The 21,260-nt window shown below is 32.7% G+C and overlaps 1 protein-coding gene across 1 annotated transcript; it reads right to left on the bottom strand.

The window, feature by feature from the left end:
- Positions 1-581: 581 nt before the first annotated feature.
- Positions 582-11,901, bottom strand: LOC125055508 (neural/ectodermal development factor IMP-L2-like). Its single transcript, XM_047657971.1, has 7 exons — positions 11,873-11,901; positions 9,649-9,818; positions 7,803-7,969; positions 6,486-6,651; positions 3,331-3,506; positions 1,628-1,759; positions 582-960 (listed from the first exon to the last, which is right to left on the bottom strand). Exons 2-6 carry the CDS (start codon positions 9,767-9,769, stop codon positions 1,628-1,630), a joined length of 762 nt encoding a protein of 253 aa, XP_047513927.1. The 5' UTR covers positions 9,770-9,818; positions 11,873-11,901; the 3' UTR covers positions 582-960.
- Between the last annotated feature and the right edge of the window lie 9,359 nt (positions 11,902-21,260).

Genomic DNA, 21,260 nt, shown 5'->3' on the forward strand with positions numbered 1-21,260 from the left:
GCAAACAAACAGTCCAAAAATCGGCTGTAATGAGATTTTACTCATTAAGATGATTTATTTATTCCGCAATAAAACTTTGTGACAAGACGGGAAAAACTAAAGTCAAAAGTAAAGAATCTCTATTAGATTTTAGATTAAGATAGTTCGTATAAGTAAATATAATCTATTTAATACCTTTTGGCGTTCTTTATGACAATATAACAAAGATTTGTGTGTAATTTGTTAAATTGATATATTACTTTGTATTTGTGTGTGTTTACAAATTGACATTAACTGTAAATAGTCGAGGGAAACAAATAAATAATGTAATAAAGTTTATGTGTAAATTGTAACAGAAAACAAGATTAGGGGTTTACCCCCAAGTAGGATTTGGCTTGTTGCTCATGTGAAAATATTTGGCTGTATCAAAGACACGTTGTTCGTAGAATCCGTGACAGAAAAATTAATATGTAGTTAGGTACTCTTTTAAGCTTTTAAATTAATGTTATAAATAAAAAGCTCACCTGAATATTATAACTAGTACAATATAAAAAAAGATTGCAATTAAATTCAATAAAACATTTATTATGACATCACAATGGTTAAACATCTATTTTTAATAAATACAATATTGGTAAAAAATAAACAATAGCTGTACAGAAATAACTTAATGTAATAAATGCAATTTAAGCTTAACAATTTTAGGTACATTATAAGAAATGTTAAATCTTAGATATTTACGGTTGGAACTCCGTTCCAACATGTTGTGAAAAAGATATCGTAACAACTTAGTTAAGTTGACAGTTGTCAACTGACTTTGACATTTCCCTAGCTAATTAAATGTACAAAACGAATCTTAAAACATTATTTAAGTTACGATAACATATTTAAGTACATAAATCACAATAATTAAGCTAATAATAATTTAAGTAGGAACATCGATGTCGGCGGGTAACTTGCTGCATATTTTTTTTCATTTATCTGGAATAAATAATTCACGTTAGTATTCTTATTTAAAATATACTTTTAGGTGTTGTGAAATATCGGAGAATAAGTCGACTGATTGGCTGACTTCATACGAAATGGGGACACAATGTTTTAACAAACGAGAAAACTTGGTTAAAATATTTCATGATAAACAACATTTCAGGTTTTCATACTTACTGCATACATTGATTAAGTGCTATAAAGCAATTTTGATTATACAATCCTAATTTTTACTGGGAAACAATATACAACAACAAAACAATTAAACAACACCTAAAAGATCCAATAAAGAAACTAGTTTTATATAATAAACAGTATACAATATTTTTTTAAACATAATTTAAACACCTTTGGTTTATTCAAATAAATAAATGTTTCATCCATTTACATAAATATTTTGATGAATTTTTGCCGATTCGCCAAAAAAAGTTGATTTTGTTATTTTAGCTTTAATAAGAGAATAAAATTATTTTTGATAAGACTACAGCTTAGCATGGACAGTAGTGAGTTTACTTCAGCCCTACAGGATTTTCCTAAAATAAGTCTCGAACCTTGCCATCGCAGTCATATAGGTTTAAGTTTAGGTCAGTCTACACTACTTAAGTAAGTGCTTAGAGTACGTTCAGGTACTGTTCAAAACTTTTTAGAAATGTATACACACCTAACCCCCAAGAACATACAGAAACGTTGACGCCGTGTCCGTGCCATAGCTATTCTTGACGGTGCAGGTGTATTGACCCACATCTGTATCAAAAAATAAGTCCTTGATGTGCAAATCACCAGAAGGCAGCACCTGGAAACATTTACAGAGCTTAGTAATTAATAATTTTGCACCACAACTGAGCGTTTTTTAGGGCAGTTTTGCCGCGCACCACACTATGTGAAACCAGCTGCCCACTGAAGTATATCCGAACCAATTAGACTGAGAGTCTTTCACGAAACGGGCGAACTAATTTTTAAAAGGCCGGCAACCCACTTGCAACCTTCTGGCAATGTGAGTGTCCATGCTTCCCCTCTTATATAATAAAATAGAGACAGAACATCCTAAGTTCCATCATAGTATGTCTAAAATAAATACTTTAATAAGAAATTGGGGTCTAAATCAGGTATTAGTACAAGTTTTATGTGCCTTATAATATTTGAAGGCAATGTGTGATATCATGTAAATTGAAGAATAATGTTTGTAGACTTCAGTATTATTATTTTTTACTTTTGTTTATATAGCAATAAATCCTCTTTTTAAAGTATGATAAAATTTGTTACATCATATCTAAGTATATTGTATACCTACTAACAAAAATCATTTTTTTTGATGACTGTAATATAGCAACTACCAACTATTGTAAAACAGGAAATAAAATTATTATTACCTAAGTATATTATTAATCCCTATTGTTTTATTTTGATCGACTCACTAAGAGTAAGTCAAATCTGTCTAAGTGTCTTTCAGTAAGTTCATGAAGATACAGAGTTCAGCGCATCGCGACTCCTGTCCAGTTCGGTGGAGCAAGGATATTGTCAAAGGGAGGATCTCAACCAGTCGTATCACAGACTTACCTGAAGACCTCACTGATATCGAAAAATATCATATACTCATTTGGGATAACTTAGAGCTGATTTACACAGGGTCAGTAACTGACTACAAATTCGAGGCAAGTCAGTGCTGACCCGAAAAAAACCCTGTGTAAACTGATTTGAAGTCAGTACAGTGGCTAGAAGTCAGCGCTGACTTGAATATTGGGACACGAATATTTTAAAGTCAGTTGGCGCCCCCCGCCACCCGCGAACCCCCGCGCCAGCCAAATAAACCCCGTGTAAACAGACAAGTCAGTTCATTTTTCGCTGGCGATAAAAATGAAGCTTAGCGAAGACGAAACCTTAAAATTGGTGCAATTATATGGCGAAAACGAGTGCCTTTGGGATATTGAATCCCTAAATTACCGCAATAAATAAATGCGGTCAACAGCGTTGTTCATTTTTAGTTATCTCATTTTCTACCATTTCTATTAACTCATTCAACAGCAAAATTTATAAATTTTTCAACAAATAATTAAATCGTCGTTTTAGTTGTTTTCGCGAATTCATTTTCCCACTGACTTCACACACGTGTGCTCATCGTGAGAAACGCACCACTACTACTTACTTCATGTAAACAGTTAAAGTCAGTCGCGGCGCCGACATTGGCGCTGCGACTGACTTGTCTACTGACCCTGTGTAAATCAGCCTTTAGTTCCAGTACGTTTTTGGCATTTGGAAGTCAAAGGAAGTTAGCTAAGTCTCTGCTATACCCAGAGTAGTTTTGCAATTGTTTGTGACATCTTTAATAATTGTGTATGTTTCTTTCAATATAAAATCAATACAAACCCTCATTCTGGAATTGTCAAAGATGAGTTGCTCATCCCTGTCCAACCAGTAGACTTGCGCTTTCGTTGGGCTGTAGTACCGGCAAGGCAGTGTGATGCTGGAGCCCTTCACCTGCAGAATGCTGTTGTAGTATGCGGTGATGAGTGGTGGTGTTGGTAGATCTAATTCTTCGGAATCTGTAAAAATGATTATTCTTATATATCTTAACTCCTGGTAATACTGAAATCTTTCTTGCTTAAATTGTTTATCGTAATGTAGATTCTAATCAAAATCAAAACCCAATAAATTTTTGATGTACGAAAGTTACACTCTAAATACTTTTTTAGTTTATCTAGGTTTGATATTTATGGCCGCGTTCTAAGTGAGTCTGATTGCACATCAAAAACATTATGAAATTTTAAAATACTCTCTTTTATTGTATTATCTTAATTTTTTTACGTAATTGTGTTTCTATCTATAAGTCTTCTGTTTCTTGCCTCCTGTTATACTTTTGCTTTCTTTACTAGCACAATTAGTTTATAAGCTAGCCTAATGTATGTACTAGTTAATATATTTCCTCTTAATTATATATTAATAATGAGAAATAAACATCTTTAGTTGCGATTGAATGTTTGCTAATTGTTTTAAATAGGCGCAAATGAAATGAAATGAAATGAAATAGTTTATTCTTGCAAGTAGGACTATATAAATCACTTTTACAATGTCTTCCTAAACTAGATGAAGTCGACATTTCCTAACTGACTGCCCTGAGAAGAAATGTCGAAACAAACTCGGGGGTCTTGGTCTCTTTTATAGTCCAGATAATACAATAATAAATTAATAAGTTGGTGTAAACAAATGCAGAGTATTTACTGGACTGGTCTTTGGAAGAAAGAACCAGATCGATCTGAGCAAGCCTGCGCCAGCAGACGGCTAGCATGCCCCGAATAGCTCATGCAGCTCAACCATTTTTGAGGGAGCTGCACAACCCGGTACACAACAATACCGCCAGTGGCACCATAAAAATATGTGGGGCACCAACTCACTCAGATCGCCAGCCCAAAATAACTATAGACTAAAATGTATCAAATTATAAATCAAGCAAAAGAGTTTATGATATACCCGCATAATGTTTACACTTACAATGGATACAAAATGTATTTTTAAGGTGTACCTTAAAGCAAGGAAAAAATAATGAAATTGAAAAATATAATCGTAATATAAACATTATTCACTTGGCATGTCAAAGTGTAAAATATTGTATGCAAAAGCACAAAACATGTCAGTATTGTAGAAAAAGAAAAAATGAATATGCACTAAGCACAAAACATGTCAGTAATGTAGAGAAAAAAAAATGTAAAAAAATGAATATGCACTAAGCACAAACATGTCAATAGAATAAAATAAAATGCATATGCAAAAGCACAAGACATGTCAGATTGTAAATATGTACAACATGCAAAAAAAAAAAAAAAAAGAAGTGAAAGACAGCTTAAAAAAAAAACACAAGCAATAGCTGTATAAGCGAGCAGCTCAATCCCAGGCGTTTCTATCATTTAAATAATCGGATATCCTGTAATATCCTTTAGTTAATAATTTTGATTTAATAAAAAATTTAAATTTCTTAAGGGGAAGTTTACGAACATCCATAGGAAGTTTATTGTAAAAGCGTATACATTGACCCATGAACGAGTTGCTTATTCTATGAAGGCGAGTTAGCATGAACTGTTAAATTATTTTTATTCCTAGTATTTCGGGAGTGAAGATCAGACAATTTGACAAAATCCGGTTCGTTTTTGTGAACATAAAGTAAATTTTCAAAAATATATTGTGAAGTTACAGTCAGAATGTTTATCTCTTTGAATTTCTCTCGGAGAGAAACTCTAGGACCTAAGTTATATATAGCGCGGACAGCTCTTTTTTGTAATAAGAAGATTGTATTAATATCCGCACAGTTTCCCCAAAGGAGAATGCCGTACGTCATCAAGCTATGAAAATAACTGAAATAAACAATTCTGGCTGTATCCACATCAGTAATTTGTCTAATTTTCCTTACAGCATAAGCAGCTGAACTGAGCCTTCCAGACAATTTGTTAATGTGTGGGCCCCACTGTAGTTTAGCGTCAACAGTAATGCCAAGAAAAACAGTTGACTCAACAGGTTCCAACTCTACTCCATTCAGTTGTACATTGGTGCTTAACTGTCTCACATTAGGCGTAGAAAATTTTATTAATTTAGTTTTACTTGAGTTCAAAAGCAGATTATTAACATTAAACCAATGGACAACCTTAGATAGTGCCAAATTAACATGGTCAAAATTTTCAAGTTGACGCTTAACTTTAAAAACAAGCGAAGTGTCATCCGCAAATAATAGGATTTTGTGATCATCCCTTACACAAAAAGGTAAATCATTGATATAGATAAGGAATAAGAAAGGACCTAGAATTGAACCCTGCGGAACACCCATAGTTACCACAGATCCTTTTGATTTTTTGCCATTAATATCTACACTTTGTATTCTATTGTCTAAATATGAACTGAGAAGTCTAAGAGCCTTATTTCTAATGCCATAGTGGTGTAGTTTCTTGATAAGTGTGTCATGGCAAACACAGTCAAAAGCTTTGGACAAGTCACAGAATATGCCTAAAGCATCCTGTGAATTCTCCCAAGCCTCGAATACATGTGCAAATGATTTGGAGCTAAAGCATATATAGTCAGGTGGGGTAAATGTAATAACATAACTTTAACTGTTTACACACAAAATAAATTAGTGCTGGCATCTCTTATACACGTAAAGTACTTCTTGCACTACACTCTGACAACTTATTGAATCTGATGGATTGACAGATTTTCACCAATCTCGTTCCAATAAAAACCAAATTATATTTTATTGCTATTACCCCAGATTAGTAACTATCTACACTATTAGAATTTTAACATATTTTTTACATTTACCCCTTTACACCGGGAAAATGCAATAGAGAGTTAATCTGTAATCATCCATAATTAAACATAAGTAATTACATCAAATAAAAGCCTAAACCAGGTTTAATATTTACAGTAAACATTATTTGTAAATTGTAAAAGACCACAAAATAACAAGTCAATCTAGTTATACTACTCGCATTTACCCCACCTGACCCTAGAGTATTTAGTTTTTATAAATAAAATAATACCTTCATCTGTGTAAATAGTGGTCGAATTAGTCTTCTGCTTAGAACCAGCCGTGCCCACACACGTGTAAACATCGCCGTTCGCTGGAGCAGCTACCACTAGTTTGCTCGTAAGTCCTGCCACGCTGGTGGGATGACTACTGAATATTTCGTTAGAGTCTTCTTCAAACTGCAATTAAAACATGCATTGTAATTATAAATTTTGTTTAATGTGCTTATGTAACACGAGGAAGGTATTTGTTCATCAATGAGTGTTTATTACTGACCTCCAAAAGGTGGTAATAATTCGATACAAACGACGCATTATCGCGATATAATCTGTATCAATGAACGTTTCACGGTAGGCGTGAAAGACTCCATGCTTTATTAGGGAAATTAAAATATAAATTTAACCAAGTAAAAACTGGAAGCGTTCGAGATCTGGGTTTATATGCATAAAATATCTTGGACAGACCGCATACGAAATGCAACCGTGCTGGATAGAATGCAGAAGAACAAAGGAGTGCTTATGACGCTTAAGAAAAAGAAACTTGAGTATTTCGGACACGTTTTTTCGTAACACTAAAAAATATGAGCTCCTTCAACTCATAGGCAAAATGGCAGGTAGGAGACTTGGCTGCACACGCACGTCTTGGTTAAAAAACTTAAGACAATGGTTTTGTCAAAGCGCCAAGTCATTGTTAAGAAGTGCGGCCTCCAAAATTAAACTAGCATGATGATCGCCTGGTTGGCATCGCAAGGATATGATGATATGGACTATAAGAAGAAGAAAGGTGAATTTGGTATCGGTCCTGAATCTCTTTGTTACAAACATACAAACTCTTTATGTTAGTTAAGAAGTCACTCAGTATTAGAAGACAAAATGATGGAAGTATAATCAAGGAACCCAAGAATTTATTTATTGTTTATAGGCCCAATGTTCTACAACTAAAATACTACTCCAGTACTAACAGGACACTTGCAAGTATAATACAGCGTGAAGGTAAAAATAACTGAATCAAACCTTGAGCACACACACACACATCCGTACTATTGTTTTGTTTATTCCACGTTTATATGATATTTGTTTTAAAATAAGTGTTTGATGATTTGATATTTTAAAAGAGTACCGAGTTTTTTACGCCGGCTTTTTCTCTCGGCCTACACCCTCTGTCTTCTTTGCCGATGAGTAGGGAAATTCAAATTTAATGACGTGGAATAAGTGATACCTGTATCGTATGTTCCATAATAAACATATTTTATTTTATTTTATGAAGGTATATTTATTCAACGTTACAGCGAGAAAGTTCGGATTATAAATGTATTTGGATATTAGCTTACATCAGTTATTGCTAGTCCATTCTTCAGCCAGGTTACGACGGGAGAAGGTTTTCCCCAAATCACACACTGCAGTACAAGTGGTAACTCTGGATTAGTGATGCTTTCAGGAAGTCCTTCGTTTATCTTCACATACTTGTGAAGCTCTTTTCGACGAGGGGTAGGGATTTCTGGAATCAAAGACGTTTTTGTAAATATCTCATGATTATTTAAATGAATTTTTCGTATATCAACGTACACGTAAATAAAATATTGTTTGAACATCTCAATGTTTTCTTTGCTCGAATTTGGCGCCAAATTACCACATGACCACAGATTAAAATTAGTTGATAAAGTTTTATGTTTTCTAAATTTGAAATGAGTTTTTTTATTTTAATATGTATCTATGGCGCATTTTTAAAAAAGAACACACAAGGCTGCCTATGTCTTATAATCGTTTAATAATCTAAGACCCGTAAGAAAAAAGTAAAAATCTAGATCCATTCAGGACATAATGCGCACATCTGGTGAATATATTGACTCGCAAAACGCCCGACATTATTAGAAAGTTAAATTTGTAAAAACCTAGCCGAATTTAACCGCCGTTTCATCCAATCGAGTAGTCTGTGACCTTTTGAAATATAGCTTTTCCATTCACATCTTATTAATTTGTACATAGTTAATTTCTTATATGCGCTTTTAAGAGGAATTCAATAGTAATACTCAAAGGTAATAAAAATAAATAAGACTTAAATTTTAGGTGACTGGTTTTAGGCTCATGCTTTCCCTTAGAGCAAACCTGCAGGGAAGCGTTTATAGAATATAAACATCAGAATATTTTTTTAAATATCTAAATAGCATATAAGGCACGTGATTAGGCAGATCTATGGCTCAAGAGCTAGGCTACTGGGGAGTGGGGGAATATCCCCATTCCTAAATAGGGCCTTTATTTATAAGGTAAGATAAGGACTGGTGGGCTTGGCGTCTCCCGACTGGCCCGGGCGACAACTACTCCGAGATATCCTCATGATATTTATGGGCGAGTCGGAACCCGCTGGCACCAGACCATTAGATTATTTATGATGCTACTACACTATTGACAAACCATCTACCACTATTGTAATTAGTATCTGGAAGCTATTGATTTAATCAAATAGAAATATGACGATTGGAGTTCCCGCCAAACACTATTTTGGAATAGTCATATTATGATTGATTGTGTATCAATTTCTATCACTAATAAGTTTTTGTTTGTATCTAAGATCGTTGTTATATAGTAATAATCTAACATTTTAGAAACATCTCAAAGGCGAATTAAATTCAGGTACTGAGAGGAATAAGCGATATTAAAATAATACATAAATGTATGTGGGTTAAAGGTTTATTAATGAATTCGAAGAAATAATACAGCTGAGGTCGATTTAAATTTCATGATTTCCGCCCATACCGCTGTATGAATTTTTACTGGCATGCTAATATTGAAAGCGGTAAGTATACTCCTGATAAGTCAACTAAATGATAAATAAAAAGCCCGATAAATAGGAAATTTGGAATTTTAGTACAAGTACGGCAATGTCGTATAAAATATCGTTTGTATGGAAGTCATAGTTCTGACCGTAACCACTAGGGGCGCTGTATGCGATTATTATCGTTAGAATGGGATTACGATACCTCACATCTCTTACAATTTTTGAGTTATATACGTAATTAGGTAGAAAAAGTTTGATTTCTACATAATATAACAATAATCTAAACTTGTCGGGTTTGATTCACAGGGAAACTAAATAATTTACGACAATAAGTTATTGAACATACACTGAAAACCCTCTTAGTTAACGAATACTTAAACTTATATTACACCAATACTAACCATTAGATTCTAAATTATTATGTTGAATTAACTTTGGTCTTTCCAGGAGTGCGTAAGCTTGCCTGGAGCATTGCAGCGACACCAGCGCCGCGGTGGCAAGTAGCGAAACTAAGTTGAACATTTTTCTTTTCAACGGTAGATGGCGCTAGGTGAGTATTATTTGGTACGATCTGTAACAATAAATACATATTTTAATTTACAAACTTAATAATAATATAAGTAAAAGCTTGTTCTAATTGCTGTTTATAAGTTGTAAGTAATAGCTTAATGGATATAGTTTATTGTAATATTATTGGAAACCATGAGATTCGAGGCATTTCGACGCATTTTTATTGTATCTAGCAATTTGTATTGAAGCAATTCTATTGTCAAGAATAGAACTATCGGACCCGTTTATCTGATCAGTCAACTGAAAGTAACAGTCATGTCCTTATGCCTCACACGATGTTATAGAACGCCTGAATAATTATGAACGCAAGTAAATTATCAACGAAACGCCGCACCCGTGAGGGAATGTTTGAGCGATATTTTTTAATAATCTTGTTAGAAAAAAACGCCAAAATTGCTTTATAAAAAGAAATCTGTGGCGCTACACGCATTTTTTATCTCTGGCCTCAGAATTCTCTTGGTTTCACGATCATTTGTCAATCTAATAAGGCAAGTAGGTGATCAGCCTCCTGTGCCTGACACACGCCGACGACTTTTTGGGTCTAAGGCAAGTCGGTTTCCTCACGATGTTTTCCTTAACGTTTTACATTGCACACATAGAAAGAAAGTCCATTGGAGCACAGCCGGGGATCGAACCTACGACCTCAGGGATAATTATCGCACACTGAAGCCACTAGGCCAACACTGCAAAAATTACTTTATACGTACTATTTCTCGCGCTTTACTATGCATACATTTTAAATGACGAGTGGATTTGACATCTTGCGTAGAAGTAAAGAACACCAGCTAAGATAGAGTTAGCTTAGTAGAAGATTGAATATGGCTGAAATTGTCACAATCAGCACTTGGCTATACAATGAAGGATCATGGTCCCAAAAGTCGATGACGTATGAGCGACAGACCGCCTTTTTTATATAACAGGAGGTAAACGGACAGGAGGCTGCTGTTAAGTGATACGGACGCCCCTAGATACACTGCCAGATGGCTCGCACGTGCGTTGCCGGCCCACTTAAACTACTCGTCAAGTGAAAATGAAATATGCAAATGCAAAAATGTTCTGACACGTTTCCTCTAATCATCAAAAAGGAGTCTCCTATTCTATACATATATTTAAATTATGTTCTACATATTTAGATATTAATATACACTTATAATTATATATATACTATAGAGATTGTTGTATAGAGCAAGAAACTTTTCTGATACTATGATTCCTTTGTTACTTACTTACTTTGTACTTCAGTAGCGATAATTTCTTTATTTACGTAGTTATTAAAAATAAGCTAAGTATAAAAAAACATAATTGTAATAAATAAACAGAACATTCCTTTTAATGCATCTAATACAAATAAATGCTCGCTAGGAGGTATTGAAATATCATTTGCGTTTGTTACTGCTTATTATTTTCAATTGAAACAATTACCTTTATTGCCTGAACTTATAAGAAATTAATTAATAAAATGCGACTATTATGGGCTAGGGTTAAAACACAAGACCCGAACGTAAATTACATTTTGACCGTCAATAAAAAGATTGTACGCGATTTAATGTAATCCATATTATTCAATAAATTTTATTGAAATATAAAATGTAAGGGGTATTATAGGGTTTAATTAATTTAATTTAATTTCAATTTCAATTTTCCCAACGTTTAATTTCCTTCTATTAGGTACTTATTGTAAAATATCTTTCACTAATTCAATAGTCTTAAAATTAATATATATTTATTAAATTCTCAATATACCAAGTACAGTACAAAAAAAAAATTAGGTTTAATTACATTTATTATATTGCTATTTCTGTATTTTCTCTATTATTATTAGTGGAAGCTATTTTAAATTGTTTACCCATTAATTAAATGATATCATATATTATATCTCCAATTATTTAGTTAAAAAAAACTAATACATAAGGTATGTTATGTAGAGGTTTCTTCATAGTCTAGTTAAAAATATATCGTAATTGAAATATAAGACTGAGAAAGTGAAAATTAAAAAGAAAAACACCAAACTCTATGGATACTTCGCAATTCACTGAACACACAACACTCTCTTACCTCGCTGTTGTCTCTAATACGTATCTAAGTTGAATACGATCCCGATCACAGAATCAAACCCTTTTATACGGTCCGGACTTCGTGAACACACTAGGTGGTTTTTCTCCTCATTTCAATATAATTTCAGTCACTGACGCAAGTTATGTCACTTTGCGTCACTAAAATTACTATCAAGGGAAGTTTTTTTTAATTCAATATAATATTCAAATGTATTACATATGTACAAATCAGTCAATTTTTTTTTAATTTTAATGTGTTTTTTGCTTCGTAATATTATTAATCTGTTCTTGGCTTTTTTATTCAGACAAATTTGGTATTTAGCTGAGCTTGTTAGCATGTATGATTTAGAAAATGGTGAATTCTGCCTTCTGAAAGCTTTTTAAAGCTTTAGAAATAACAAAAATACTAAACTGTGTCAACGGCTTTACATTTCAAACTCTACTATTTTTCAAAATGCATGCAGAATAAATGTCTTCATAAATAAAATGTTTGTATTAAGGAATTTCAAAACGTTTTTTCTAACGGTCGAAAAAAAATTAAACCAAACAGAATCTTTGCTTCTTTAAACAGTCTTGGAAGTGCCAATGGACCTATGTTGATGGTTTTTTTTTCGTTTTATGTACTATAACTATATTCACTTTTCTATTAATATCTTTTGATTCCTTGATTGGTCACAAAATATCAGTCTTTAAATAGTTATTGTCTAAATTTCGTACTAGAAACGTCTAAAGACATAAACCAAGACATATAATATATGTATAAGACATATTATGTACTTTTTACTGATAGGACAAATATATGAATAATTGAATCCGTAATAATGCTTGTTTCATACAGATTCGAACTAAAACATACAAATTAAATTAGCCTTATACAGAAATTTTAACGTGATATGATAAATTAAAGTTAAATATTTGATATCTCCTATCGTAAAACCTTCGTATCCTCAATCAATAGCCAATAGATCGAATTTGATACATCCGTTACGTCTACGGACAGACATACATCTTATCAGCAGCTGCGGAAAAACGACAGATGGGAAGTACTAAGAATGTAGGGGGAAATCGTTTAACAAATTTATTTATTTATATTTTATGTATTTCCTTATTCTAGGGGACTCGACGAATTTTAACCGACTTCAAAAGTTATAGGTTATCAGTTTGACCGATAATATTTGTGTTGTGATAAATTTCGTAAGTGTATGTTTGTAATAAGATATATTCTAACTTAGGTAACAGTAAACCAATTTGGTTCAGTATTTTTTATATTCAGGTTTTTTCTTCTTTTCTATTTTTCTAAATTATTTTGAAATATTAATTATTTTTACGATTAATTACAGTTTCGTCAAAAATTTTAACAAATATGAAATGTTTTGTGATTAAGTGATTTTTTTGTCCTTGATTACATTTCTAATAAATCATTTAGCTTATTGATATTGTTTATTTATACATATCAATTTCACGAATATATTTCATAAATCCTTTACTATAAATGTGTAAAAAAATTATTTGTGTTCGTTTGTCACGCTTAATGGAGAATGGATGAACCAATTTGGCTAAATATGATCATGAAATATTTGTATATTACAAAGGATGGTTATAAACGGGAAACATAAATAAAAACTAATGAAATATACTAAATACAGCAATTGAATTAATTAGCTGGGTAATATTAGATGTCTTTGGTCACCTGTTTGTCATATATTTAAGATGCCTTCAGAAACTTGTTTACCGGGTCATCATATTAATGTAACTGTCAAGTGGTGTGTATTACTAAAACTGGCGCGAAATTAGGACATTCCTGTCAAAGATATTAAATTATCAAAGTTTTCCTCTTTCTGACAATTATGTAGTTCCATGAAGAGCTTAATTTGTCATAGAACGTTCTTTTCTTCTTATTCCATTGAAACATAAATCTACGTGGCATATTATTGTATCATGTGATAAGCATAAAAAAGCACGGCCCCTTTTTTTAGGTGCAATGCACAAGCAATAATGAACTTTGAACCTTCAGATATAGGGTCTATTCTTTTTTCACTGTTTTAAAGTTTTAACACAGCTTGTAGAACTTGTAGCACTATAATTGTGTTCCTAGAACCAATGTGTCATGACACGTGAGTTTCCCGCCAAAACTCGTGAAAATAGGGCTGACATTTAAAAAAAAGTTTAGCGTGTCGAAAGGCCTTCCTATCGGCGAGTAAAAAAACTAAATTATGATATTAATTTATCCGTAATGGGAAAGGCAAAGGACTTTAGTCCATACAGCCAGGTAAAAAAACTAAACATCGAAATGACAATTGATTTATTAAATCTTTTAAAAAGGACTGTATTTTTCAATAAATTCTATCTTATGTTACTATTTAAATAGGTTTTGTTAAGATTATCGGACTTCAAAAAGCTTATACGTAAAGAAAAGGATCTTGACGATATATGAATTGAATAACCTTTTATAGAAATGTTTGATACTTTTTCGCAGTAGCAACCCTAGATGACATTGACCTGTCATAAAAAAACGGAACTAAACCAATGAGAAGTGACGTCGTCATATTTCGTCATTTTTTATCAATTAAATCTTGGAACTGGTGATTCATTCATTGAATATGTTGTCGTGTTACGTCACTGGTGTCTTTAACTTCAGAAACCGTTGTATATTTGATTATACGAGCTAAGAGCGGCATCGCTACACAGTCTTATTGTTCTCGTTTTGAAATACCAATTACTACAAAAATATACACTTACTATACAACCGTTCATCCCTTATCCCGTTGTAAGTGGATTTTTATAATCCCATATGTTTGTTGACATAAAAAACGATTTCTTAAACATATCTAAGAGAAAGTTATGCGTAAGGGTCGAAACCGAGTCATCTAAGTAATCTTAAATCATTTTCGTTTTAAATAACTTCATTAAATTAATAATGGAATTAAGTGTTTGCATATTATGTCATAAGATTAGGGTAGAATTATGTATTTAATGTTTTGTCTGATGTGACTCATTTAAACCTGTATATAAACTAGATTTGTTTATTAACGTATGGATTCAATTTATACCTATTACTAAAAAAAATATTTCTGATTGTACCGCCCGCTTGCGGAACCAAAAGCTCTACGTATACAGCGTTCGTCTATTATGTTTATAACATATCTAAATTAAATAAAGACCTCTAAAGAATGGTTAATTCAGCTAAGAATTTATAGCCAAAGTTGAGTGGTGTAGTGAATCTTTATTAATATACTTAAGTGATTATTTACTTAATGAAGTATATATTAAATTTATTCCAACACTAATAATTTCGGGTGGGTGGGTTTCGTCACAATGAAAATCGAAAAAAATAATAATATGTACATATTATTTTATATTATTGCGTCATTAATTTACTCCAAAAACTGTTATCGTTTTCCTGGTTCACGATATAACAAAATTTTACGATGGGGCATTTGTTTATTACTAATGTTAAAAATATGTATTCGATTATATTTAGTAAAATTTATCTTTATTATGGCAAAAATATATAGTAACTCTAGCTGACCCGGCAAACGTTGTTTTGCCGTGTAGGTATATTATTTCTAGGAAACATTTTTTTAGTGTAATAAAAATCACTATCTACTGTAATAAAAAATAGGGATTGATCGTAGAGATGTGAAAATTAAGGGTTGTATGTATTTTTGTATGTATCATAAAAAAAAATAGGGTTGGACCAAAATCCATCATTTAGGGGGATGAAAAATAGATGTTGTCCGATAGCAGACCTAACCGATATGCACACAAAATTTCACGAAAATTGATAGAGCCATTTCGGAGGAGTTTAATTACAAACACGAGAATGTTATATATTAGATAAAGGCAAACAAATAACTAATTCATTTGAATAAATTACTTTGCGAAATCGTGTTAAAACGTCACTTTTGATACAAGTCACTTTCCAGCACATACATTGAAATAATGACAAATAAATAGTGACGTTTTTTTGACATTCGTGACAGACTATATCTGTCTTTTCCTTGGTTTCATATAAACTGAACTGCTTTTCTGGAAACTGTCATCACGTCTGGTCAAATGTCTGGATGGGAAAAAAAGTTAGTTGAAGAATGATAATGTTAGTAAACATTAGTATAAGTAGCAGTGAACTGTATGACGTTTAATAGCGCACACGCGCTGATATACCTAGTTAATAACCGTGAGAACCCTAAAACGTCTACCTGACACATTCCTCATTCAAGCTTCGACTACCTCTTTATCATAGCGTGTAATTCATATCTAGTCAGCGGAAATGTCTTGTGACGTCTTCTATTGCGCAAATCGTTGTCAATTGTCAGCTAATTAGGCACTACGTAGTACCCAAATGTCTAAATTGAACGCGTATTGCGTTCTAGATTTCATTCAGGAAGAACACCCGATTTATCGGATGTTATTCCATACCAACAACACAAGTGTCTAAATTCATCTTTTCATTTATTTATTTAGTAACTAACTGATGGCGTTGTGCATGTGTAAAACGCAAACAAAACGACGATCTAGAAATAGTGTTGAGGTTTTTAGTCTTAAATTCCCACGTCTGCGCGCATCGAATAGAGCCCCTGTTTCCTTGAACGCAGCAGCTCCCACTAAGGCCTGGTATAGGTCCGCCCCCGTACCTTCCTGTATCAGCACTCAGCAGGGCGCAAACAATGAAAGCACCCAAAGTTGTCATATGCCCCGAACGGGACAAACTCAACCCTCTCGAGGGAGTGTGCTAAAATGACCACACTTAAATTTCAGTATTGCCATACTAGTAAAGTGTTCTTTGATGAATAATAAAGTAGGTTAAATAAAGTGTGGCGTGGCAATCCATACGTTAGATTATTTCTTTCACTACGTTGGCTTTTGAATATAAAATAAATCAATGGTCAATGCAAGCAAGCAAAATAGTTAGTCAGTTTGACAGTAAAAAAACGAATGAAGAATTAACGATTGCATAGTAACATCCCTCAATTAATCCATTATCACCCCACCTTTCTTTAGATGCAATTATAAATACTTAATCAACCATTTAGATAGCTCTAAGTGTAATTAACTTTTTTAAAGAAAACCTCACGGCTTCTCACGAGCCTTTTTTTCCATTTTGCCTCAAAATAACAAAATCGCGTAGTGTGCTACGACTCTCATTAATGCTATACAGTAGTATCCAGATAATTTCAGATAGTGATGGATAATATCGATTCAAGGACGCAACTTTTACTCACCGTAGTTGTGAAAATAAATTTAAAAAATCTTCTATTAAAAAAAATTAAGCTTTAATTAATACCAAAAATTTAAGATAACTCTAATAGACAAATGCAAATTAGAGAAGAATTTAGCTGTATACTATGCTGTATGTATTAGGCCCACCAATAGATATAGATATATGTTAGAATATTGAGCAGTAGGTCAAGGTAGTCAAATTTTTCTACCTGGCTTTAACGCTCATACGGCGTAAGAAGACTTCGTTAGAAGAGTGGCAGATCTTAGATCTAAAAGTTGACAGTGTCGGATTGCTTCATATTTGTTGTAAAGAAAAACTATAAAATATCACACAAATACAAACTTGTCTCTAATCGTTCCCATAAAAAATACTTCAAGAATTGGAATTCCAAAGGGTATCCTATCTTTCATATAGAATTATTCAATGGAACATATTGTGTATAATATTATGGATTTTCTTATTTTAAAATTTGAATTCAGAACCTCTTAATTAAGCTCCAAAATCAAAGTAGATACAAATCTACTTTTCGTTGCAATTTAAATTTCTCCGAGTGAATTTTAAATTTTTCAAGCATCCAAATAATTTGGAAATCAATGAGTTTGTAGAAATGAATTTTAATTTCAAATATGTCTTAATATTTTTTCTCTTTATTCTAACCAAATATCACAGCGTAACATTCAGGACGTATCTTACGTATTAGCTCTAAGTGTGCCCGAACAAAAACTCTTCTTATGCCTCGACTTGAAGTCCTACCCTACATTTTAAACTTTGTGGAGCACACACAGATATCTATTCGTATATATGTAGTAAACAATCTATGGGAAAATAGATGGCGCTAGCGACACTTTAAATCACCTTAAAATGACCATTGCTTGACACGTGCCATGACAATTTTATGAACAAAATAAAAATGGAATTGCCATAAATGTTAATAAAGAGATTTGGAATATGGAACTCAACCCACTGAGCTGTGTCGTCTTCATTGGCTGACTAATAGCCATTATATTGAATTATTAACATGCTGTTTTTCATGCTGATAATTATTTCTTAAATGAAATTGCATTAGCTACGATTGAACCCCGCTGTTCTTGCTCATTGATCATAATAGAGACAATTATTGAACTTAATCGATTACGTGACAATCTTGTTTTATTGTATTTTAAGTAATATTAGAGAATATTATGTTCATCCTTAATTGCGATATTTTTTAATTAACTTCAGTGTTATCACCTTAAATACTCTTCTTTCTCTTTTCATTACGGCCCTAACACAGTTTCACAGGAGACAAATGTTTCAATCAAACATCAGCCAATTTTTTTGAACGAGGCGGTAAAAACTTTATAAAGACACTTTGAGATATATGTATATATCCTTTATGTCAAATTCTACACTGTTACTTCTGAATATTCTAAGATTCCGTAGGTTACCTCTGGAAATCTGTGAAATACATTACGATAAAAATTACTTCAATAATTATTTAAATCATAACCACTGCAGGCCAATAGGTGGCGCTAATAACAATATTAACAATTGAGTAGCTATACTATGAATTATTATATAATAAATTAAGTATTTCCAGAAACGTATAAACTATGCGAAAACTAAGACGTAGAATTAACTTTTTTATTCAATTAATTTTATTACGTTATTGTTATCCAGTGGGAAAAGTGGTTTACAATTAGATTTATCAATTTATTATAGATGCAAAGTCTATAATTATATCGATACCTCCCACGTAAGTTGTTGTATGCCACAAAAATGCTATTTTGCTTTTTTGCTGAAAAACATCCTAATATGGACCATTCTATCCATTCAAAGTAAAAAAAACAACAAAAACACTATTTTTAAAGGATTTGTCAGACGCATAATGTTGTAATTTTCAAACGCGAACGAAGTAGACCAATGTATATGCCTATGCATTTGTGTACGCGGGGCGCGAGGTGGGTAAAATCACGCGCTCGCGCCTCGTATTGGTTACATACAACAGACTATGCCGGACTTTCAACCGGCCGCACGTACGTTGCCATCGCATATATTATTTGATAATTCATTGACGTAATTAGTTTACTTCTTATTTGTTATAATGAAACGTGCAAGTATTATATTATCAAGAGGGCATCGAATATGTGATTTGCTGAATAATGCGAATATACAAAATAACAACTCCGATACACCCATGGAAAAGGACAATATTTCATTAAATGAAAAAGAATTAAACAGTTTTTCTGATTCAAACCTACAAAATATTAATAATAAGTTTCATTTTATATTATTTTAGTCGCATGAATTAGATTACTAACACTTTTCATGGTGGCCCCAACCTAAACTATTGTATAGATTACTTACAACAATATACGCCGGTGAGCGTTCATCGAAAATGTTGTATGTAATACATGCAATATTTTACGTCTTCGTTGAAGTTAAACATTTTGTTGTATCTAATAAATACATCGTTTTACTTCGGAAATCGTTCATCAAAATGTAGTTGTATAGTGAAATGCAATATTTTACGTTGGATTTACTTTTTTTTTTTACTGAAAATTTACGTTGTAAGTCAAGTCATCAGTTCAAAATTCGATCTTTAAATGGTAAGTCCGACTGCCTCAATAGCCAGATGCATACCTAGTGCATTGTTTTAGCAGCAGATATCTTTGATAATAACCTAGAAGTTGCTTCAGATTCTTATACTGCAAATCTCGAAACATCGCACCCTTCACCTTCTTGTGGTACCAACCACTTGGACTACGACTGTGATAATGATATCTGCCCTTATTATATACAAAAGGAAAACCTATCAACTTTTGATATTTTGCCCGTACCCTCACCAGGTTATCTGTCTAGCTGCTCAACGTATACAACAATAAACAGTTATAGTCCGCTGTCAGATATTTCGAATAATAGTCCTAGCACAAGCGATCGCCGTCGTCAACCAAGGAAAGATAAAGGTAATATAAGAAAAAGACATTTTAATGAATAGATAGACACTAATAGAAATAATTTACGTAATATGGGAAAAGAGTACATGTCAAGAAATGGTAAAATTCAAGCAAAGATGGGGCCGCCATGTCAATGCCGCAAGAAGTGTTTTGATAAATTAAGTGAAGGTAAAAGACAGAAGATATTTGAGAGTTTTTGGAATTCGGGCAATCGAGAAAAACAATAGATGTATATAGTCATCTTAGTAAAAAAGCAAAATAAACGCAGAGTCTACACAGATACCACTTCAAGACGAAAGTACACGTTAAAGTACTAATTTCCAGTAGATCATGGTGAAGATAATTATGTGGATGTATGCAAAAAACATTTCTTAAGCACTATTTCTGTCAGTGATCAGGTTATTAATAAGGCCCTAGAAAAGATGGCTGCGACTACTGGAGTATTAATTCCAGATCAAAGAGGAAAACAATCAAACCACCCTTTAAAAAAGACAGTCTGTTATAACCAGTGTGTGTGACCATAATATCAAGAGTTTGCAGCCAGTTGAGTCACATTTTACTACGCAAAGGTCAAATAAGTTATGTTTGGATGGAGATTTAAATTTTCATAAATTATTTGAAATGTATAATGAGTGGCTTCAATCAATATATGAAGAGAAAGCTAAATCCGAACGTCTATATCGAGACATTGTAAATGAAAACTTTAAGCTCAGTTTTCATATTCCTAAGAAAGATCAGTGCGACATCTTCAGAAATATTAACGGAATTATTTTATATTACAAACGGAAGGTGTCCGTCTTTAATTTTACTTTGTTTGATTTAGCAAATAAAGAGGGTCATTGTTATATGTGGCACAAGGGAGAAGCCAAACGTGGTTCTAATGAGGTATCAGGCTGTCTTTCTCATTTTATACGTAAAATTCATGAACAAGGTGCAAAAGAATTTAGATTCTGATATCTGACAATTGTGCCGGTCAGAATCGCAATCGTATTGTGTTTGCGTTTTATGTTTATATTGCTCATAAGCTAAATATTACTAACTAACATACATTTCTTGAAAAAGGTCAGGCAGAAGGTGATAGCGTACATAGCGTCTAATAGAACGTTCGTCCAAAAATAAACTTATTTATACACTTACGATGACTTAATAAACCTGTGTCATACTGAAATTATTCCAGCTACGTATCACGACTTTTTCAGGCATTTATCTTTCGTTGTTGGCGTTAATAATGA

The sequence above is a fragment of the Pieris napi genome, chromosome 13 (genome assembly GCF_905475465.1).
Source record: "Pieris napi chromosome 13, ilPieNapi1.2, whole genome shotgun sequence".
In the NCBI taxonomy this organism is placed as follows: domain Eukaryota; kingdom Metazoa; phylum Arthropoda; class Insecta; order Lepidoptera; family Pieridae; genus Pieris; species Pieris napi.